At 36.9% G+C, this 23,609-nt stretch overlaps 2 protein-coding genes across 5 annotated transcripts; both read right to left on the reverse strand.

The window, feature by feature from the left end:
* Nucleotides 1-215: 215 nt before the first annotated feature.
* On the reverse strand, nucleotides 216-18,090 carry mpp2a (MAGUK p55 scaffold protein 2a). 4 transcript variants are annotated; one of them, XM_051713251.1, is made up of 14 exons: nucleotides 18,014-18,028; nucleotides 11,690-11,721; nucleotides 11,520-11,568; nucleotides 10,478-10,578; nucleotides 8,271-8,423; nucleotides 8,029-8,184; nucleotides 7,459-7,686; nucleotides 6,274-6,405; nucleotides 5,537-5,639; nucleotides 4,811-4,879; nucleotides 4,546-4,707; nucleotides 4,198-4,400; nucleotides 3,282-3,410; nucleotides 216-3,145 (listed from the first exon to the last, which is right to left on the reverse strand). In XM_051713251.1, the coding sequence occupies exons 3-14, from the start codon at nucleotides 11,548-11,550 to the stop codon at nucleotides 2,969-2,971; spliced, it is 1,644 nt and encodes a 547-aa protein (XP_051569211.1). In that variant the 5' UTR covers nucleotides 11,551-11,568; nucleotides 11,690-11,721; nucleotides 18,014-18,028; the 3' UTR covers nucleotides 216-2,968. The 4 variants fall into 4 exon arrangements, with proteins under 4 accessions (XP_051569211.1, XP_051569212.1, XP_051569213.1 ...); XM_051713252.1 differs by lacking the exon at nucleotides 11,690-11,721 and having other exon boundaries at nucleotides 18,014-18,090; XM_051713253.1 differs by lacking the exon at nucleotides 11,690-11,721 and having other exon boundaries at nucleotides 10,478-10,575; nucleotides 18,014-18,048.
* Nucleotides 18,091-18,924: 834 nt separating this feature from the next.
* On the reverse strand, nucleotides 18,925-22,662 carry pyya (peptide YYa). Its single transcript, XM_051713268.1, has 4 exons — nucleotides 22,501-22,662; nucleotides 21,533-21,720; nucleotides 19,952-20,032; nucleotides 18,925-19,264 (listed from the first exon to the last, which is right to left on the reverse strand). Exons 2-4 carry the CDS (start codon nucleotides 21,718-21,720, stop codon nucleotides 19,240-19,242), a joined length of 294 nt encoding a protein of 97 aa, XP_051569228.1. The 5' UTR covers nucleotides 22,501-22,662; the 3' UTR covers nucleotides 18,925-19,239.
* Between the last annotated feature and the right edge of the window lie 947 nt (nucleotides 22,663-23,609).

The following is a 23,609-nucleotide window of genomic DNA, read 5'->3' on the forward strand; positions in this document are numbered from 1 at the left end:
TTATGGCCCTGGTCACATCAGGTGCTAGTCTGTGTAGAAATAAAGACAGTAAAGTACATTCACTGCTGTTTCAACAATACAGTTAAACAAGTGAAGGGTGCATAAAATGCTTCAAGTTATATCTTAGATCGTCATTAACTGTCAGAACATAATAAAATGTTAATTTATTTTTATAGCCATGCAATAAGTCATTAATTTATTGACACTTTATTTCCCCAAACATTTTATTTCAGACATCGGGCAATTTACAGATTGTTTTTCAATCCATACACTGATTTTTTAAAGAGAAACATGATGACTACATTTGCCTCTATCTTATACTCTACCATTATGTGATATGTAAAAAATGAGTAATATCAAAACTCAAATCCTGATTCCAACACCTTACACATAAATATAAATAATAAAAACCAATAAGCAATAGCTGCCAGTTTTCAAGCCAAATATTGGCATGAATGATAATCACTTAATATAAATTATCACTTGAAGAAAATACATAATAAAAAAGTAGAGAGGGTTTGCCTTTAAGAAAAAGATATATAGTCATCAAAGAAGCATGCACAGCAATATGAATAAATACATTGTGATGTATGCAGACCAGAGAACGGCATTACACAGACACATGCAGTGACTACATTTTACACCAACAGTATCTTCATAGATCTTTATAAACAGGTCTCAAATGTCATGCTCTAGCACTGTACTTGTCTTCATTTCACATGTTCTTTTCTAAACAAGGGGTAAAAGCAATGTTTGGTCTCTCGAACCTTTCCAAATTATTGCCATATGTTTGTATGAGGATATGGAAATATATATTTGACTTAACTGGCTATGATGAGTTAAAAAAAAACAGCCGTCTGAAAAAAAATACATGACTGCATTCTGTCACTTTTTACACAGTACACTGTGAGGTAAGTATCTGTGTATCAAAATATAATTTCTATGCAATGCCTACTGTTTCTATTACTATACCCCTGTCAGTGTGCTCTCAGAGTCTCAATTTGACCACTTACATTTCAGTATATTCTGTCACTAGATGTAGACAAAATAGTGCTGTATTGTGGATGTTTAAGAAAAAAAAAAACTGTACAAAAGGTGACGTACCAATAGGAGCTCACACAAAATAGAGCCTTATAATAAAAATAGAATTCAGAGATGAAACACTGTCCAATCAGCCTACCACCCATACAAATCTGTAAATACCTAATTTAGGATTGTGAAGAAAAACAAAATAATATTTAAATGGTGATGTGTGTAATTTATTTTAAATGATAAAGCACTTTTCCCAATCCCAGCTCAATATCCAGAGACAAATATAAGTAAGCCATTTGTAGGTTGATTCACCTGAAAAGTGTTTCATAAGTTCACTGGTTCATGTAGTCCTGGAGCGCATTGAAGTTAATGGATTTTGCATGCTGTCCATAATGGAGGGGCTTGAACACGGAACTGGGCTTGAGCTCTGAGATGCCCCCCCCCCCCTTTCCCGACTATCTGACTAAAGAAACGAAGACAATTTTGAATATTAATTTCCAAAGGCGTTATAAAATATAAAGGTGGAGATGGGGAGGTGGAGGTATGCCACAAGAATTCAGCCTGGTCTTATTAAATTTAAGTGAACATTGCAATGTTTTTGCAAATCTGAAATTATGTGCTTCATTACACATTTGGCTGCAGTTTTTAAGTGAAATGTCCAATGGGGGGCGCCAAAACCGAGCAAAATGAGGTTGCAATCAGACAAGGGTTTTAAGGTGAATTTTAGATGGAGGTTTTAATAAGTAAAACTTACCTCTCTAACCTAAAACTTTACCCTAAATCTAACCAATAGTGTCACTAGATATACCGTAAAAATAAATGAGAGTTTAACAAAACGGACATCTTTACCCTTAACCAAAACCTTACCCTTACCTAAAGTGTTTTAAATAAAATGTAAATTAAAATAAAGAAATACATTTACTGAAGCAACTTCATCATTTCATGTCGCTTCTATGCCACTTTCACTTTCGTGCGTCTTTGGCTGGTTTTGAACTGCAGTCATAGAGTTCAAAGTCCAACGCTATTTCAAGTGAGCTACCAAATAAGCTAACGGTGTAGGAATAAGTGTGTATATGTAGTTGGGTCTGTAATACAAGTGTTAAAATGTATCGCTTTTTAAATCATGTGTTAAAGCAAAAGTGTTTTGATATCATAACATAGTGGGGGGTAAATAATAAAAAAAAACATGTTTTTATGAAGTCATAATCAGCAATTGTACTCGTGATTTATTTGACTGTATAAAAGGCACAGTTGTTGTAGCGCCTCTTGTGTTTATTTGACCAGGAAACTGCAGTGAAACGTAGAAAGCAGCACGTAAAAGTGTGTTTGCAAAATGTATATAGAGAAACGTTCATTCTATGAGACCAGGTTGGAAGAATTGTCAGTGAGGAAAGCAGCTGCTTATATATTCTTGAGATATCATTGGCTGGTCAAGATGAACAAGCTCCTCCCGAACTTACGTTTGGAATGTTTGTGTTCAGGGGGAGTGTTCTGGAAACATTTTTGAAACCAGCCATTATTTTGCAATTCCGTTCGTTGACAAAAATTACACACTTCACCTTTAATATATGTATCTCATTCTCATTATATATGTAATAATGATCTGTAATTCCAAATATGTGTTTAAACTGAAACTTTGAACTGAAACACTGCTTATACTGTAAATAAAAAGATAAGACTGTGGCTAAATTCTGGCACAATATTTAGTTGCACACCGAGGTTCTAAATTTTGTATCAGGATGTAGCCTTGTTAGAAAAGTGGAGGTGGTAACTCTGCACACTCACACATGCACTCATACAAGAGACAGATCTCTTTGACCAGTAACATAATCAGTGTCTACCTTTGGCACTAATGATATGAAACGGGTGGCACTATTTTTAAATCTCACATGAAAAAACCAATAGTTGCTATGATGAGCTCCATGATGGTTTATCTCTAAAAGACCCACCCAACTGGAACCCACTGCTGAGCTCCCTTTAACTTTTCTAAGGAGGCCTTGAGGTTCTGGTATGCCTGATCCAAATTGTCGTTTACTATGGTGAGGTCAAAGTAGTGTCCATACACTCGCTGAATCTTGGCACTCTCATCCACTGTCCTCTTCAGCTCTATGTCCTATTGGTCAAAGAGAGAAAAAAAGGCTGATTTATAGGAAGGAACAAAATAAATCTGCATTAATGGACAACACATATTGTATACAGCATGTTACTAAAGTTCAGAATAACATATAGCTGCAAGTTGAGCCTCTTACTGTTAGGCGTTTGGTCGCCACTCCTGCCTCGATCCCAGATCTATTCATTTCCTTAAGCACCTCAACCTCAGGGGCTTTGATGAACACCACATAAGGCAAAAACTCTGATGTCCTGAGGATCTTTAGGGCCTGCGGCAGAAGGATTACATTTAAAGGGATAGAAAATTCTGCTATCGTTACATTTACTCACCCTTATGTTGTTTCAAACCCTTTTGACTTTCTTCCGTTTAAGGTGCTGTAAGCGATTTTAGTGTTCTGAAGCTTTCACGTGACTGAGCCGCTGAATTAGCCTCACCCTCTCATTCTAAAACCCTGCCCTCCAAAGATAATTTTGAGACCAAAACAGAGCAAAAGAGCAGCACTGTTTGTTCCTGTGGCTGTCAAATTCAACAGTGGCACAATAGCGCCCTCAACTGACAAAAATTATGAATCATAGCCTCAATGATCCACTTGTGAAAAGCGTCAATGTCCGCTGTCCGCAGACACATTTTTGTTTGCTGTTTACAAAGTCTACAATTGTTGCAGAGACTGGTGAGATATCTCAGGACACTTATTTCATTAATATCTTAAGGGACTTGGAACATTTTTTGCTTACAGCACCTTTAAACATAAAAGTACATTTTAGGCAGAATGTTAGGGACTGGCAGCCTTGGTCCACATTTACTGTAATTGTATGGAAAAAAATAAGATGAAGAAGATCAAATCAAAGTGAATGGTGACTGAGGCTGTCAGTCCCTAACATCTCCTTTTTGTCTTCCATGGAAGAAAGAAATTAATTCAGGTTTGAAACAACATAAAGGTGAGTAAATGAAATTTTTCATTGTTGGGTGAACTATCCATTTAACATGATTTCAAATTGTTTGTTATGAAACACTACAAAAGCATTAATCTTGTCAGGGAGTCGGAGGGCAATCACCTGTGGGTTGACATCCAAGATGCAGATGCGGCCAGCCTCCACTACTTCATGGATGGAGTCAATCTTGGTGCCATAGAGGTTACCATCATATTCACCATGTTCAAGGTAGCACCCATCTTTAATATCAGCTTCCATCTTACTGCGGGATGTGAATGCATACATCGTATTGTCTTTGTCTGCTGATTTGGGTTTTCTGGAGGTGTCTGTGGACAGATACATAGGCCATATGGAATTTAGGGGAGTTGTATAGCATGAACAGCCTTGTCTTCGTAAGAAAAAGGTGGGTCCAAAGATGTCCTGCATTGTCCTGTAATACTAAAGATCAATACACACTGAGGTAAGACTCACAGGGAATGGTGGTCCCGTAGTGCTGAGGATCTGACACAAGCAGCTTGTTCTTCAGGCTTCGTCGGCCCACTCCTGGTGCACCTATCAGAACCAGCGTCTTTCTGCGAAAAGGAGGTACTTTTGCTACCTCTTCATAAATGAGCAACTCATGCCTGTCGAACTCTGCCAGGGAATGAAAGAGTGAGAATAAAGGATTGAAAAAAGTTTAAGTGTGGTTGAGTTTCAAAAGACACAGTGGACATATGAAAGTGAAGATACTTCTTACCTGCATTTTTTGTAGTCAGATACATCATTTTCTTCTTCTTTTTGCCAACCATTCCAGTACACAGATTGGCTGAAATACACAGCGACAATGGCCTGCTTTTAGTTCAAGTTTTAGATCTAGTTTAAGACACTGGTTAAATACTATTAGTATTGCTTTACCTTAAACACACACACACACACACACACGTTGGTGCAGCTATCCTTATGAGGACTCTCCATAGACATAATGATGTTTATACTCTATGAACTATAGATTCTATCCCCTAAACCTAACCCTCACAAAAAACTTTCTGCATTTTAACATTTTCAAAAAAACATTGTTTAGTATGTTTTTTAAGCTATTTGAATTATGGGGACACTAGAAATGTCCTCATAAACCACATGTATAGCAGAATACCCTTGTAATTACCAGTTTGTAACCTAAAAAAATCATCCTTGTAAACCACCCAAACCCGGCCACACACACACACACACACACACACACATACACAAAGTTTGTGCTTTATCATGAGCTTTACTGTGTAAATGTCAGATAAAAATAGGATTAGACTAGTTAAGATTTTAGGAAAGAGAATACACTTAAAATCCACTAGGGGGCAATATACACAAATCTACCATTCAATGATGACGTCAAACTGGGTTTAAAAAAAACAATAATAATAATAATAATAAAAAAAAATACGACAACAACCAAACATATACTAAAATGTCTGTAATATAAGACTACCTGCTGGTGACAGCTCTACATCTCGCTTCACAAAAGCTTTCCTCTTCTCCTCCAGAAGTTGACTGGGAATCAGGCCAGCACTGCCTCCCTCTACATGACGGGCCTGTGGGTAAAAAAATATGACTTTAATGCACATCTCTCCAGGTAAATCACTCAAACATTGTGCTATGAACTATACAAACCAGTGATTGAGAAAATATTGTTTGTTTGTTTGTTTGTGTTACAATTTTTCTATCCTGACTGTTGAGAACAGTACAAAATATTTTGAATTATCTCAAACACACCAAAATGTAACTCCTTACTCTTGGTGCAAGGAATTATAATCGAGCTTCTCTCATGAAGAGTTATAGTGAAGAATTAGTTACATTTTGGTTTGTTTCTTACCCAGAACCAATTGTATCGCTTGAGAGGACATGGATTAAACCACTCGAGTTGTATGGATTACTTTTATGCTGCTTTTATTTCCTTTTTGGAGCTTGAACATTTTGGACCTGATTGACATGCATTGTATAGATATAAACACATCAAAAATCCTTCAAAATATCTACATTTGTGTTCCTCAGAAGAAAGAAAGTCATACGAGTAAGATCCAGCATGAGGGTGAGTAAATGATGAGAGAATTATCATGTTTGGGTGAACTATTACTTTAACTATCTGACATGTACTATATACTGTATAAAAAATGCCATTTTTGCACAAAGATATTTTGGTAGTTCTAAACTGACCAACCAACCAACCTGCCACCAGTTCACATCCTCCTGATTAACAATATGCAGAATGTCTCCACTGGTGAACTGTAGTCCTGCCTCCTTGCAAGGGATGAGGTTGTCATTTGCAGGATCATAATCAAAATGGCACTTCACAAAAACCTGTAGAGAAAAAGGTTCAAAGATAACATTAGTCCAGATTCTCTATGCCCACAGCTGTAATGCCCACATAGTGCAAGACTTCAAAGTTACAGACCGACTGGTATACAACTAATTTCAGAGGTCAAAATTCGACAAAGATTTATTTAAAACATACATGAGAAACAAGTTATTTATGGCAAGAACTGATTCTAGGATATTCATTATATAATGATATACAGTATATCTAACCAACCATCTAAAAACTAAAATGATGCTGCCTGGACACTCTGGACAGATGAAGGGCTCAGAAAGTAAAACGCTAATAGTGGAATAGTCTCAACCTCAGTCGGTACGCCCAAGAGCCGCCCACAGTTCGTGCTCTTACCATGTTAGACGTCTTTGCCATTTTTATTCAAAGGTCTGGCTATGCGAGTCTAATAGTGGAGTGACTACAGTCTACTGAGACTAACATGATTCTGCCTTCCAGCTCACAATCCCGCCTCCTCTCACAGTGAAACTCATCTGGCTTTTACTGCTATGATCACTCCACTCCTTACTCTGGTCTCCATGACAACCGTGAAAGAGAAGTAGAGAAAAACAAGAGAAATGTAGGAAACAGTGATGTGCATGTGTGGAGCCATCACCATTTAAAAAACAAATCTGCCCATTCCTCCTCTGTGTTCTTAATGAAAGGCTAAAAATACTCCCCATGCCATATGTACATGGTATAGTGGCTACAGTTTGCATTATGATTTCTCCCACATGCATCATTCCCAGGCCCGCATGGGATCTGCAACTGCAGAAAACTCTCCAGATGTAGAAATGCCCATTAGGTAATCTGACTAATTGAATGGTGCTTTCAGCTATGTGTAAGAGTGTAGTAATTTCAACTCAACATCACACATTTTACCATGTTTACATCCATTCCACAGAATTCTGCATATTTCTCCTTAAAATGAGCACAGCAAGTGTGAAAATGCACCAAATGATGTGCAATCCAGACACCCAGGCATTGAGTATACATTGAATGAGAAATTTAACATGTCCTGTTCTGAATTTAAGAGGGGATGGTACCTGTCTGGGTGGGTGTGGCTCCTGATAACTGGGAAGAATTTTGAGCACCACACTGGCGCTGGCCTCCTGAAGCATCTCCTGAAGAACACGTGGGTCGCCACCCACCTCCTTCCCATTCACCTCCTTAATGATGTCACCCACATGGAGCAAGCCCTGCTGATCGATCATCCCTCCGTGGAGAATGCGTGCGATCACCAGCTCTCCATTCTCAATACGGAAAGTGACACCCTGACACAACAACAGCAACATGAAAACAAATCATGATATTAGAACTAGTACCAGTAGTCAAAATACTCTATACCAAGATAAATAAACAATATATCTAATATGTAAATGTAAAGAAATTAAATTGTGTAAGATAGTATAGTAAGACAGGTTTTCAGAGAATATATAATACATTAAGGTTATTTTTCTTACCCCACTGGTGAATTGTACCCACCCACCCCTCCACCCCCATTTTAAGCATAAACCTTAAAAAATGTGTTAGATTTATGCTCAAAACAAGAAAAAAAAAAATTGCCAATGGGAAAGAAAAACACAATCTTATACAATCAGTGAATGCAACCTTACCAAGTGCTCTCCAGCCACTTTGCGGATGCCCACCATGCGTATGGCATCAGCTGGCACTGGTACACTGTTGATGGGCGGCTCCATGAAAGCACAGGGGCTTGGAGGTGGAGTCTCACACGTCTGAGAAGCCACAGAGTCATGGGTCTCCAACAAAGACTGAGGAAAGAACAGTGTCAGTGATTAATCAGGCTTTGCATTTTTCTTATTTAATTTCACATGTTTGTTGAGCTGCAGCTGTGTACCTGGAAGTGGGGCTGGTTGAGGATGCGAGAGAGCTCTGCGGCAGTGTTGCTGCGATTTGTGAAGGGGCTCAGCTCTCGCAGGATGTCCTGCACCAGCTCAACGTTGTTGTCCCTCACGGCCTCCAGACGTGCCTCCTCTAGACTCTCTGCACTCTGCGAGTTTTATGCAAAAGGTTTTTCTTTACAAACAGACTATACACTACTACACATTTTTTTTAAAACTGAGCTTTTGGATCTCTTAGACAATGGTCTGTCCTGTGACAGATAGGTTTAAAAACCATTCTTCTAAATTTTTTGTTGGCATAGTTACAGAGTTTTGCCTTTGTAGGACATTATAGCAACACATACACTGATCAGCCACAACATTAAAACCACTGACAGGTGAAGTGAATAACATTGATTATATCGTTACAATGACACCTGTCAAGGGGTGGGATATATTAGGCAGCAAGTGAACAGTCAGTTCTTGAATTTCATGTGTTGGAAGCAGGAAAAATGGGCAAGCGTAAGGATCTGAGCGACTCTGACAGGGGCCAAATTGTGATGGCTAGACGACTGGGTCAGAGCATCTCCAAAATGGCAGGTCTTGTGGAGCATGGACCATGAACTGGACCATGGAGCAATGGAAGAAGGTGACCTGGTCTGATGAATCACGTTTTCTTTTAGATCATGTGGATGGCCGGGTTCGTGTGCGTCGTTTACCTGGGGAAGAGTTGGCAGCAGGATGCACCATGGGAAGAAGGCAGGCCGGTGGAGGCAGTGTGATGATCTGGGCAATGTTCTGCTGGGAAACCGTGGGTCCTGGCATTCAAGTGGATGTTACATTGACACGTACCACCAACTTAAAGATTGTTGCAGACCACATACACCCCTTCATTGCAATGGTATTCTCTGATGGCAGTGGCCTCTTTCTGCAGGATAATGCACCCTGCAACACTGCAAAAATGGTTCAGGAATGGTTTGAGGAACATGACAAAAAGTTCAAAGTGTTGACATAGCCTCCAAATTCCCCAGATCTCAATCCGATTGAGCATCTATGGGATGTGCTGGACCAACAAGTCCGATCCATGGAGGCCCCACCTCGCAACTTAGAGGACTTAAAGGATCTGCTGCTAACGTCTCGGTACCAGATAACACAGGACACCTTAAGAGGTCTTGTGGAGTGCACGCCTCGAAGGGTCAGAGGTGTATTGGCGGCACGATGGGGACCTACATGATATTAGGCAGGTGGTTTTAATGTTGTGGCTGATCGGTGTATATATAGCTCCATAATATAAATTCCATTTTTATGTTGATGCCAATAGACAGTGTTGAGTATATTCATTGTGAAATGTGATCTGGTACTGATTACAAAATACACAACTAAAGTTTTAACCAGTAATCTTTTAGATAACACTTTTTAGGTAATCTAATAAAATTACTTTACATTACTTATTGCATGTTTTGATGAAAGTCTAATTTAAGTGTTGATCTAATTTGAATTTTATCCAATTTACACCCTTTTCTTTAAACATTAGTAAGCATGAAATCAAAAATCAGTTTGCTTTTTGTCAAAATCAAGACTGATAGGTAATGTAATTCATATGTAATCATCTAAATTAAAACAGAGTAACTGTAATCTGATTGTGCATTTAAAAAGCTAATGTAATTTAATTACAAGTACTTCATTTTTGAAGTCTGATCATGTAATTCAGATTACAAGTACACCATTATTTACCTAACACTCCCTATATAGCAAGCTACATGCTAGTAGTTAACATACTGTATGTAAAATACTTTAGGGAACTTGACATGCTATACTCCATCTAGAACTATTTTAAACAGCATTTAGCTATTTTTTATTTTTTTATGAGAGACTATACAGACTATTTGTACTTAAAAATAAATTTGTAACACCACAGGACCATATAAAATGAACAAGTGAGTGCAAATAGGTGATTAGTGACCAGTCACGCACCTAAAATATACACTTTCTATTACACATTCAAATAAACTTTAACCTAAAATCTTAATTAAAAAATGTTCAATAACATGTTATACATTAACTGCTCATACACCAAACTAAAAGCCCACTATACATTATACTATGCTTCATTACATTGATTAACTGGTTGAATGGAAGTAATACTGAGGCTGAGACTCAGGTGTCTGTAGTATACTGAGATGCTGGGGGCTGAGGAATTGTCTCATGCAGAGAGAAAACTGACCACTGGACTCTCCATGATGCCCTTGAGGAAGATGAGGTCCAGGTCATTGGCAGTGGTGGAGCTGGTGCTGTCACTCAGAGTGTCCAGCACCTGTGGCACTGCTGCAGAGAGAGAGAGACCTGATCAAACATTTGGTTCTGAGATACAAATATATTCCACGATCAAACACTGACAGACTTTATTCTATGTTACATCTTTTCAAATATACAGCTCAACTTATTAACATGTGAAAATAAAATATGAACTTGGCATATTTGAAGCAATGTTCACCAGACATTAGCCGGAACACTGTACTTTTGTAAGGGCATCGAGACAGGTTTCATTCATTAAATACAGGCATCAACAACACACAATAAGAGGCTGGTTCTGTATAATGGGACTTAAACATTGAAGCTGCCATTAAATAGTATTTAACTAGTGTAATTTGACTGGTGGAGTAGGTGATACGATTTAATTGGTTTAAACTATAAGACTGACCTTTTGCTGTAATTACAGCCCCTTAATATTATCAACTGTAGCGAATGAGTTTAATTAGAATCGCACGGTATTTATTAGCAGAAATTGTAGGGCAAGAAAATGTCAAGTAGATTTCAGGGAATGAAATCATTGAAGCTGGGCCATCTCTGCCAGCCATCTGTGGCACAAGTGTGCCCATGTTTATAAGTATAAGGAAAATCTTCACCACAAACCATCAAATTACCTAGAAACAATCACTGCAAACAATCAACTGGAGTTCAATGATCATCATCTTTGTGATTCATCAGCTATGGTCTATCCAATTCTGGCACTACTTCAAATTCTTGGAATGATTTAAACAAGTTTTCTACTGTTGACGCCAGAAGCACAAAACAACAGGATGCAGTACTGAGGCTGAACCTTCTGTATTAGTCCAAAAATAAGATAAAATACTTAAGATGAAAGCACAAACACAGGAAAAAACATAAGTAATTTTTCTGATCTTTACTGAATTATAACGTATGCTGTAAATGCAGTGATTTTTTTTTTTTTTTTTTTTTTTAGCTTTTAATAGTATTAGACTTACCATGCTCAGTGCTGGTGGCTGCCACAGGCATAGTGGTTGAAATCTGTGTCTAAAGCATCATAGAGAGATTTATTACATTAATATTTAACACTAACATTAGGAGTAGATAGAGTATGTGTGCAAGAGGGTAAAGTAGGTTGGAGCAAATGAAAGATGGTGAATGAACATACATGTAAGACAGGATTATATTGCTGCTGGGATCCTGGGGAGCAAGATGGAAGGGAGAAAGTGGGGGCATTCAATAGTAAGCTGTGGTTGCTATGACATTGTTGACAATAAATATGAGAAATGCAGTCTTAGTGTGTGTGTGTAAAGTGACAGAGATGTTTACAAAAGGAGCGTGTGGAAAGAACAATGACTGACAAGGTAGGAGTGACAGCACAGTGCTGAAAGACAAACATTCATACTGTATATATATATATATACTGTATGTATAAGAACAGATACCTTAATTTATAAAAGTCTTAGAAACAAAGTAGTACAAGAACTGCGTAATTCAAAATATTACATATTACACATCATATTACACTCAACTTATAGAGGACGCTAATGAACAAAGTTCAAATTTATGGAAACAACTGGATAATTTAACAAATAAAACCCGGAATCATCAGAGAATCAAAGAGCTACAAATAAAGGGAGAGATTGTTAGTGACAAAGCCACTACTGCACACAAATTTAATACATATTTTATATGCTCAGCAGAAGAATTGGCTCAAAATTTTACACTAACATTGTCAAAAGGCAAGAGTGAGGAAGAATTACGAAACCCCTTTATTATTATGGAAACGGATGAAAGAAAAATAAGTGAAATCATAAACAAACTATCAAAATCTACAGCAAAAGATATTTACAACTTGGATTGTAATTTTATTAAGAAATATAGCTCCTTAATGACAGCTCCATTATATCACTTAATAAACTTATCAATAAGAGAAAGCATATTCCCAGAAAATTGGAAAAAGCTATAATTACTCCAATTTTTAAATCTGGTGATTTCAATTTGGTCTCAAATTATCACCCAATTTCGATTTCGACCTGTCATGTCAAGGGTCTTAGAGAAGATAGTGGCAGAACAATTAATAAATCACTTAGAGAGTAATCATTTCCTTCACCACAGCAGTTTGGTTTTAGGCCCCAGCACTACGGAAACCACAAAATGTTATTTTTTGGAAAATGTAGGATCAGGGGCATGTTGTGCATGTGTTGAGCAGTTTTTATTGACCTGAAAAAGACATTTGAGACTGTTAACCATGATATTCTTTTGTCTAAATTAATTGCTTTTAATTTTAGTAATCAAATATCTGAGTGGTTTTCTCTTACCTACAAAAAAGTGAGCAATGTGTGATAACTGAGCAGGAAAAATCATCTTTTATTAACAATAAACTAGGAATACTCCAAGGTTCAATTTTAGGTCCACTGCTATTTAGTTTATTTATAAATGATTTGCCAAGTTGCTGCCAAGATATTAAGTGTCAGCTTTATGCTGATGACACCATTTTTTACACATCAGCTGAAACACCAGCAAAGGCAGCTGCACTGATTTTAAATGCAAACTTGGAGGGAATATATCAGTGGCTCCAAAATAACCACCTCACTTTGAACATCAGAAAAACAGTTTCTATGTGTTTCTCTACCAGAAAACAAAAAGGAAAAGTTAAAATTAAGATACAAAATAAAGAAACAGAAGAGGTAAAAGAGTCAATTTCTTACGAATTATTTTAGATTTTCAACTCATATTTGATAGACACGTAAAGAAACTTTCAAAAAAGATAAAGATTAACTTACATTGTTTCAAATATATTAGACAGTGCATTTCAAAGCAGGCGGCTCAGCTCTTTATGCATGCAATTATTTTGTCTCATATTTCATATTGCATTACAGTTTGGACTCAAACAAGTGAATCCACAGTAAATCGTATAATGTCACTTTACAATCAGGCTTTAAAAATCATGGACAATAAACCAAATCATGTGCATCATTGCAATATATATATATATATATATATATTCTTAGTTTTACAATTTTTATAAATTTTCCCTACATAAAATGTGTGTATAAATGTATCCACAATAATTCTCCAGGTATTATGTAAATTGCTAAATAGACAGGATGGTAGTAGAACAACAAGGAGCACAGTGAATGGTAACTGTAGGGTTGACTACCACAGAACAATTCAGGGGCAAAGGGCCTTTTCTGTGAAGGGTTCACAACTCTGGAACATGCTATCATCTGAATTAAAATCAATAACAGACATAAATCTTTCATAATATTGGTTAAGCGCTGGTTTAAAAGAAACCAGAGCTGTACTAATTTTTAATTTTCAATACATTTTAGGTCTAATCTTTTATGTCACCAGGGTTGAGAGCAACCTTAGTATTTATTTAGTGTTTTGTTTCATGTTTCTTGGATCACACTAAAGTCTCTTTCTTCTCACGTAGCAAAATAATGTAAATTCAAATCAATATTTCATGTCAATACTGTTTTTATTTTACAGCCAGTCGGTCATTGTCACAAAATAAACCCTTTCAGGTGTTACAAGTCCTGATAAATGGTCCTAATCACCCTGTCTGGGTTTATTTTGCCCCAATGTCTTGCTGACTCTACATGATCCCTTTCATGATAGATAAATGGAAGAGAAAAAAATACATTCCTTTAAACAAATCCTTTCAATTAATGTACTATGAACCACAATCCAAAGATTTCCATTTCCTTGAGAGACTTGAATAACTAATAATTTCTGACTCTACTTGAAGGGCACAAAAGTGTCCCAGTCACCAGGTACAGTAATCCTTATAAAAGACCTGAAAGATTAGATGAGTTAGACCTGACACACCTTCTCTCTATTCAGTTGCACACACATGAACAGATACAGTTGCTGGAAGGCTGTAAATTACTTGTGTTTACTCTAGAGATTACACTGCCTTAATTACTTAAACTTAAAGAGGGATCTTCCCATGGGAACATAAACTGATCCCGTTTTTATTGGCATAATGAAGCTTTGAACTCAAATAATGGAATTGATTCCCAAAAATCTCCTAAATACACATACACCCGAGAACCGCTTTCACATGCACCGTGTGACGGAGGTGGTTGCTATAGCGATGCTTTTTCTCCCACACATTACGTAGGTTATAAGCTTATTGACTGGTACTTCCCTGGAAGGAAAAAACAGATGACTAACATTCCAGCTTCTAGAAAACTGAGATAAATCCTGGGAAGCTGTAATGACTTCAAAATTGTATCAAGAATCTAGACTATTGCAATGCTACTACTACTTAGCTGTACTAAATGCATATGGGGTAAAAAAAAAGGTCAAATAAGCATACAGTGCTTTCCCTATATGAAATCCTAATGAGCTGCATTTAAAAATTACTTTCCTGTAAGGACTTCAAAACCTTCGACTGATTCAATTCACTTTACTATATAACAAACAGTGATGAGTTTTGCTGGGCCACTAAATAAAACAATTTGTAATTTTAAATTATGAGTTGATTTTCCTGAGTCTTTTTCAGATAGGGTTTGAAGCAATGCATTATATATGACCTAATTTGAAAATAAAAAAAAAAAAGCAGCAAAACATAAGTAATGGCATTGCGATGGCCCTTTGATCAAGTGGCTTTATGATACCAGTGTGATCATGTTTTTTATGTAGCTCTGAGATCAGTCGTAGCAGGACGGAGAGGTCAGACTGCACACACATCTCATTCTCACACCTCTGCTTATTCACGGTCATGACAGGGCTCAAAGTGATGCTGCTATATCGGGATGACTGGGGTGACGGTTTAGTTAAGGCAAACACAGACACTCATATGAAATCTGAGTCAAATATTTCACCCAGCTTATATCCATCAAAAATAAATATAATGCTTATGACACACAACATTTCTTTAAGGTAACACTTTATAATAACTTTCATTAATAAGTGAATATATAAATCGGTTTCAATCAATTTTCAATTATTTTCAAAGTTAATTTTGGGTCAATAACGTGACGCTCATTTCTTTTGTCCGGGTCTATTAGGCTTAAGTTGATATAAAAATGCATTTAAAAAAGCAACATAAAACAATTACTTGAATACACATTTGTGACGAGGAGGAGGGAGTGGCCGGGCCGTGATGGAGCACGCCGGCGCTGAATCAGCTGATCAGCGGGAGAGCGAGATAAAGGGCAGCCGGAGACGCCAGTTCAAGAGAGAGAGAGAGACGCACGCAACCGCGTTGCATATGTGTCTGTGTTTGTTTACATTTGTTTTAAGTTGAGTTTCTCATTAAAACTTTATGTTTACTGTTCAGCCATTTCCCGCCTCCTCCTTGCCTATCCATGAACTGTTACAACATTTTCTATGATGAACATGTTTTCAATTGCTGAGTTGAAAAAGTGATTTTGATGATTTTTTTTCTGGGGCCTAAAGTAAAAAATTCCATATGGTGTAAATGTCTGGAGACAGTAAAAAAAAAAAAAAAAAAAAAAGAACCAATCTCAAGCTGAAAAAAACAAACAAACAAAAAAAAATCTTGCTGAATAATCTTTTTGTATTATTTCTTTAAAAAATAAGCAGTGAAACAATTTTGCTTTAAAATATTAATCTTTGAAAATATTCTGTCCACCATATCAAGACCAACATTTATTTTGCCAGTTTGTTGTCATGTAACAAAAAAAAAACCAAACAGAAAACATACAACTGAGAGACCGTCAAGACTGTGTGAAGATTTCTCATTTTTATCACCTCGGACAACCTTATTTGTCAATTACCTTTTTGTCATTGTACTTAATTTTTCAACTAACTAACAGTCTATGAAACATAATTTATTCAGTACTGTTTGTTAATGACTTATTAATAAAGTTGGTATAAAGTGTTACTATGTGAAAAAATGAATAATAGCCAAATAAAGAATCCAAAACAGTATACGTGGTAAATATATGAAGGGTTTCGTAAAATGACTCCAGTTTTAAAACAGCATGTTTCAGACCTGAGACAAAGAAAATTTTATATCTTAAAGACACTAATGATGCGAAGAGCTTCTAAGCTTCTACAAATCTACACGTATATTAACCTCAGTAACATCTCCAAGAGCTGTCAGCCAACAGCAGGAGATGCTCAGCCTCACATTCCAGTCTCATTATCAATATACCTGCTGACAGATCTGCGTTTTGTCCAGGTATGAATGCAAGCTCAGCAACTGGGTGAGATCACCCTAAGAAAAGGCTTAATGGGGTCTTCCTCCAGCCATTTGTAAATAGGAAGGATGGTGAATTTATCATTGCTTGGCATCTCCGGAACCCCCACCCCCTTCCACTCCCATCCTTCCTGCAGACCTTGCTGGGTCCCCTGTGCTAATGACACCCTGGTCAGGCCCAGCCCACATCACATGCAGCCATGCTCTCCATCTGCTCCTATAAGCAAGAAAAAGGCCCATCTGTCTCCAACACACACAAATAGGTCTGCTTCCCCTTCAAGGAACCATGCCGACACGCTGCCACTATGCCAGATTATTCTTTGCTTCTAATCACCTGCTTTTGACAGCTCATAAATATTCATGTGTGTGTGAACACTTTCCTAATCTGCTATTGTAACAATGCCATTCATGTTTTCTGTGCACTCATCGAACGCACAATAAGAGCATCACCAGCAAACATTTATTGGAATTTAATTTTATAATTTAGTTTTATAATTCCATTATGCTTCGTATGAAATATATAACCAAACAGACCATCAGGACACACCATTCAGGCCTCTGGATCACCGTGTAGCACTGGAGAAATGTCATTAGGCTATCCAGCTTTTTTATTATTATCATAGAGTAAGCAATTTCTGAAAATGGACAGCTGATGAGCTACACTCAAATATATAAATATCATTAATGTCTAACACATTTGGTTCTAATTTGGAGTCCCTATAGTCAAGAATCTTCTCAGTGGATATGGTTAACCAGTTATTGTTTTGTACCTGCTGTGTTTCATCAGAAATAATGAATGGCTCAATTCATACAGAAAAAAAAAAAAAAAAAAAGGAGTACAGAAGTACATATATTTCTACACAGACTCCTGTTATGTTTACTGATGTTCTTTTCTACACGCGTGAACTGCAGTAAGCAAAATGTAAGAACAGAGTGATCAGCAGGTTCACGCGCACCATTTCACTCATCGCCATCAACATGGACGCACGCGAGATTCCAACAAATATCTGATGTAAGATCAAATTAACCATTCGCAACTGTACTTAAATATGATGAATGAAAGAAAACGATGCTGACAGAAAAGCTATAACCTTGATCCTTAAGATTAAAAATAAATGATTAATTCCTATTAATTCCTAACCACATAATAACAACAATACGACGACAACAAACATGGTTAAGAATCGACTAAACAATTTTGATGGTTGGCATTGAAAATCCTGAATGGAACATAATGATACGTAAAACGACAACATCAAAAGACACACAAACAAAACTCTGAAAATGAAACGTATTATAAAAAGAGGCACTAACCTTTCCCGTATCTTAAGTGTCTTGTTACGTTGTTTTGATTGTGTGAGGTGTCTGAACCGCTACAAAGCATCAAATCAGCGTCTAGCCATTGCGTAGACATAAAGGGGCAACACTCAAACGTCTCAGTAGGTGGGACCCACCAGTCTATTAAATGCTATAGGCCGTGTGCCAATAGAATGTTCTCGACAGCCCGAAAGCTTTAAATTTACATAACAGCGCCAATCAGCTGGGTAAGACTTAAAATATATTTTCTTTTAATAAAGCATGTTCAAAATGTTTTTGCATTTGTAAAGAACCCCATAACATTAAAGCATTAAAAATGTTTTAACCATATTTGTTAACAACAGTGACCCAAAGCCTTAAGTAAAGCCCTAGTTTGAAATTAACTGATTTATAGGTGCTAAATTATGTGGTTAAACTTTTTATAAGCAGTTCGTTTTGCCCTTTCAGATCTAATGGGTATCATGAGACGTAAGATCTGACATCATGTTAAAATTACTCATAAAATTATAGTAATTTCCGTTGAAGCAGCACGATTGTCTTTTGTGTGATCAAACGGGATGTTATTTAACATCGCATGAGTGACATCTGCTGGTCATTTGGAACTAATCTAATACAGTGACTAGAACAAGAGAACGAAGTATACTGAATTACTATTCATATAGTAAAGATATAATGGACCAAACATGTTTAGATGAAGCTGTACGACTAGTGCATTGTAAAAAATTGAGGTTACTCCAAAGTTGGCCAGATAAAAGTAGTTATTTAGGTTTTTAAAACACCTCAGACTCACACATTAATATGAGGCTTTAGTTTAAAAGTGTCCTTTCCTTTCTCTGTGTGACATAGAAAGAGGCCTGTTCAAAGACCACCAAAATAAAATAAATCAGCTATAAATCTCATCCAATAAATGTTTAATGACACAGAATAATTTACATGGTACAAACAAAAAGAATAATCTCTTTATGACACAATGAAGTATACACATTTCCATTTCCGTCAATAGCTTCTATTATAATAAATTATGTACAATTTAAAATGATGTTATTTGTTCTGTGAGCATGAAAGAAAAAGAGGAAAAAGAGGGCATGTATAAAGAGGTGAATTAGGTTCTCTGATGGTGACTGGCTCTCATATGGTTGTCTGGAGGTTTTCTGTGAGAGGCACAGGAGGGCTTAGCTCAGGACGGTCAACTCCGGGGGGGGGGGGGGGGGGGTCACTGAACTTCACCACATATAAGAGTCATCATATCTGTAAGAGAGGGGTATAGCTGTTAACTGAATAGAAAAATCATTATGTCTAGTTTTCTCTGCATATTCCTTATTCAATGTTTACAACAATAAGAAAAAATGTAGCGGACATTGTGTCACATTTTAATCAAAATCATTCAATCTTCTCATTAGCACTGAGATTTCTAAGAAGAAAAAAAATCTAAATTCGACCTCATATATAAACTCTTGTTAATAGTGTTTTCCATAAGTCTTTTCACATTATTCTTCTGTTGGTGCCAGAACATATGAGTTTTTCCATTTTCAGTTAGTAAGTTTAAGCACAGTGTGATTTCTTCTTTTTTGAGGCCCAATTAGTGCTGTGAAATGTCAAGGCCTCTCAGCTATTCTGCATGCGTCATGTTCCCAAGCCCACTCCCTTCTTGACGGACAGAGAGAGGAAGCCTGGGGTCCCATCTGTACCCTAATTCCTTAACAGGTGTGAAAAATTCATGAGTTGTTCCTCCTTCCCATTAACACACAACCTATCACCCTTTATGAGTGTGTTCCTCAAGGATTTGAGGACCTGACAATGCATTTTGGGTGTATCTGTCATCATCATGACTCTTACATTTGTTCATAAGTTCTCTGTTAGCAATTCACATTAAACTGAATTTAATTCACCTTAATTTTTTTTTAAATAAAGAAGGGTTTGAATGCAAAGTTTCACCTTGATCTCTGTTTGTGCTCTGTGTCATCCCCGTACAGCAACTCTGCCATCACATCTTCAGAGGTGGACCTTTTTCCGTACCTGAGTGGAAGAAAAATGACAATTTATTCTCTCATTACTTCAATACAACCATGTAGCTCAGCTGAGAACATTTTCACATATTGAAATAATGATCTCAAATTGCTCACACAGTGAGCTCATTGTGATGTGTGAAAGTGGAGAAGTGAAAAGATACAGTATGAAGAACCAGTCAGCCCAATTTATCTGTCAGTCACCAGTCACTTATGAACAGCCTTTTCACCCCATGTGTTGTCTTCATAAATCTAATTTAGCAATGTTTGTAGACCACTTGTCAGCTGAATGTGCTAGAATCATATCACCTAGCACACTCTTACATATAGGGGAGAACATAAATAATAATTTTAATGGGTACCTTTCAATAATTACACGTATAAGGTGCATAGAAGGAGAGGAAGAGATCAAAAGTCACACTTCTTAACTTTAGTTTTAGAGAAGTCTTGGTAGAAATGGTAAAAATAGTTTAGATGTGTACCTCTGTATACCTAAGGCAACTGATTGCTTACAGATTGCGTTCTCTCAGAACAGCATCTTTGAGATGAATATGCAAAAAAATATAAAAAAGCTAAAGCGAGGCAGTGCAGCACTAAAAAAACTAAGTAATGTCATGGTTAAATTCCTCCTCAGTAGATGCTTATGAGCAACATAAATGAGTCTGAGACAAACCTAATGTGATAGTTATTTCTGATACATGACTTCTGCAAAATCTCACCTACTCCCGTTTACAGACACTTTGTAAAGAGGCCAATATTAATTTAAAGCAGTCATGACCCTGTGTCCAGCCATAAACACAGAGTTTCATAGTTTTCATTGCTTGAACAGTCAAGTCGTATGTTCTCACATATTCATAACAGGTCATACAGAACCCTTCATTGTTTTCATTGTGACTTGTAACAGACAGTGCTAGTTTCTTTTCTTTTCTTTTTTCTTTTTGTTGAAGTAATGGTGTCATAAAGCTGAAATGAAGGTTCTCCCTCTCTCTCTCTCTCTCTCTCTCTCTCTCTCTCTCTCTCTCTCTCTCTCTCTCTCTCTCTCATATATATATATAGAAAAAAAAAAAAATCCAGACTTTCTAAAATGTTACAACCTGGAATTTAGGTATATTAAATTCATTGTCTTTGTGTTAAATGTCAAATACCTGTTATGAGACTATAAATATGTCAATTTACTTAGTACAATAGGGCAGAGAAAAGCATCAGCCTCTTCAGTCTCATAGGGTTCTCAGAGGCGCATCTGTTTAGGTTTTATCACTAAGATTTGTTTTATGGACAGCCTTTGGTCATCGAAAAGAAAGCCATAATGACATTTTAGAAACCCTAGCAGAGGAACAAGTTATTTGTTTTTCCAGACAAATAATGAGATTTGAGACACCAATAGTAGCCTACCAACGGGAAATTATTGTTATTATGGTCATCGGTGTCTAAAAGGTGGGCGATAGAAACGTTTTAAGCAAATCTGCATAGTTACAGGTAAGGTATGTAATACACCGCATGTCATGCTTACCTTTGTCTCGTGATAAGGTTGATGTAATGTCTCAGCGCGGTGTAATATTTGGCTAGCTCCTCCGGAGGAGCATCATCTCCAGGATTCTCTGGTTTAGGCGGATACGCATCGACAAAGGTCCCGAGAAACAGGAGCACGCACAAGAGGAGAGTAGCGATGACGGTCCAGGGCTTCAGCATGACGGCCATCTGAAAAATTGAAATCTCATTTTTCTCCTTGCACAAAGTAAGCACATGTATACTTATTACGGTTAAATGAAACGGAGTTTTTTAAGTCGACTCTGAAGAGATGAGAAACGCAAGAGAGAGAGAGAGAGAGAGAGAGAGAGAGAGAGAGCAACAACAGCGTAAATTATTACAGAAGGCAACGGTACGTTTAAAAGCACGTGACGAAAAATAATTGAACTTCTATGTGTCTATCGTTTTATGTTGCTAACGTTATTCTGGACTATTAATCACTTTTCCAGTTAATTAGAAGTATGAACTTGTTGAATTGTTGGAAACATGGAATAGCTGTCCATGGTCCTGAAAGCGATCGGTTACTAAAAATTACATTCAAGTTAACACGCACTCTAAACGTCTTGTTATCCTGCATAATAACAAACACAGGACTGATCTTAAACATAAATGAAAACAATATCCATCCTGGCATTAATAAAAGCCAGAATGGGTGTCCGTCTTAAAGCGTCTTTGCAAACCTTCACAAAATAAAACAAGTTTTTGTTTGCCAGCTTCACAGACAGAGTTAAGACAAAGAGTTGTCTCGAGACGCACTTTTAACAGCTGAAGGTTTTTTTTTTTTTTTTTGCCTCTGACAAGGCGCCTAAAATAACGCTGCGCTCCTGCGTTGCAATGGTCAAAGACGTCGGTTTAGCGTTTACGTAGGAAAACATTAGAAAAAAGAGCGCAGACGGACACAAAAACCATGATAATCACTTGCAAACAAACGACAAAACAAACTTTCAGCACCTTAAGGTATAGTTTGGCTATAGCTGTTTCTCTGGATTGTAAACTTGCAGTTTCTTGCTCCAATGTTCTTTCTTTCTTTCTTTCTTTTTTCTTTTTCTTTCTTTCTTTCTTTGTTTGTTTGTTTTTGTTTTTTTTTTTTTTTTTTTTTTTTTTTTTGTTTTTTTTTTTGCACCGGCGCGGTTCTTTTGGGAGGTCTTTCCGAAATAAGAAGTTGTCCACTCGCGGATCTGTCCTATCCTATCCTACCAGCAACTCAAGTGCCTTATAAATGGTTCTGTGCAGTGCGTAAAAAAGGAGACGGGCGGTGGGAATGACTGGAGTTCTGCCCCCTACACGACGTCCGACGTCACTCATAAACACATTAGTAGCCTAATACAACTCACGCGACATATTTCTTTATGATTCTTGCTCATGCTCTGTTAAGGAAGCACGATAGATCAATTAAATTATGCAAATGTGACATGATTAAAACCAATAAAACCCATTCCCCTTATAATCACTCTTTAATCAAAGCTGATATAGGAAGGCTATCATGTGTATTTTTCCTTGAAAGTTTTTATTAAAGGTACATGTAGTGCTCCCAAAAACGAATATTCTCTCACCATGATGCCATCCCAGATGCCATCCCAGATTATACCTTTCTTTCTTCTGCTGAACACAAACAAAAAGATTTTTAGAAGAATATCTCAGCTCTGTAGGTCCATACAATGCAAGTGAATGGGTACCACTTTAAAGCTCCAAAATGCACTCAAAGGCAGCATAAAAGCAGTTCATATTTGTGGTTAAATCTATATCTTCAGAAGCGATATGATAGGTCTGGGTGAGAAACAGATCAATATTTAAATCATTTTTAACTATAAATACTCCTTCCTGCCAATTAGGTGGCAATATGCTCAAAGAATGGGAATCGCCAAAAACAAAAGAAGAAGAATGTGAAAGTAAAAGTGAAAGTGGAGATTGATAGTAAAAAAAAAAAAAAAAGACTTAAATATTGATTGGTTTCTCAACCACACTTATCATATCACTTCTGAAGACATGGATTTAACCACCGGAGTTGTTGAGATTATTGCTGACTTCTAAAGATCTTCATTTGTGTTCTGCATAAGAAA

Source organism: Myxocyprinus asiaticus, chromosome 13 (genome assembly GCF_019703515.2).
Source record: "Myxocyprinus asiaticus isolate MX2 ecotype Aquarium Trade chromosome 13, UBuf_Myxa_2, whole genome shotgun sequence".
NCBI classification, from domain to species: Eukaryota; Metazoa; Chordata; class Actinopteri; order Cypriniformes; family Catostomidae; genus Myxocyprinus; species Myxocyprinus asiaticus.

Bases quoted from the DNA above. Each gene is read 5' to 3' on its own strand.
- mpp2a (XM_051713252.1), bottom strand. From the start codon at position 11,550: ATGCCTGTGGCAGCCACCAGCACTGAGCATG. The intron at 8,424-10,477 runs GTCAGTTTTCTC...TAAAACTCGCAG, and splicing joins GCATCATGGAGAGTCCAGTG to AGTGCAGAGAGTCTAGAGGA. The intron at 3,411-4,197 runs GTGATTGCCCTC...CTTCTGCCGCAG, and splicing joins TCTTGGATGTCAACCCACAG to GCCCTAAAGATCCTCAGGAC.
- pyya (XM_051713268.1), bottom strand. From the start codon at position 21,720: ATGGCCGTCATGCTGAAGCCCTGGACCGTCATCGCTACTCTCCTCTTG. The intron at 20,033-21,532 runs GTAAGCATGACA...TCTTCCACTCAG, and splicing joins AACCTTATCACGAGACAAAG to GTACGGAAAAAGGTCCACCT. The intron at 19,265-19,951 runs GTGAAACTTTGC...CCTCTCTTACAG, and splicing joins GAGCACAAACAGAGATCAAG to ATATGATGACTCTTATATGT.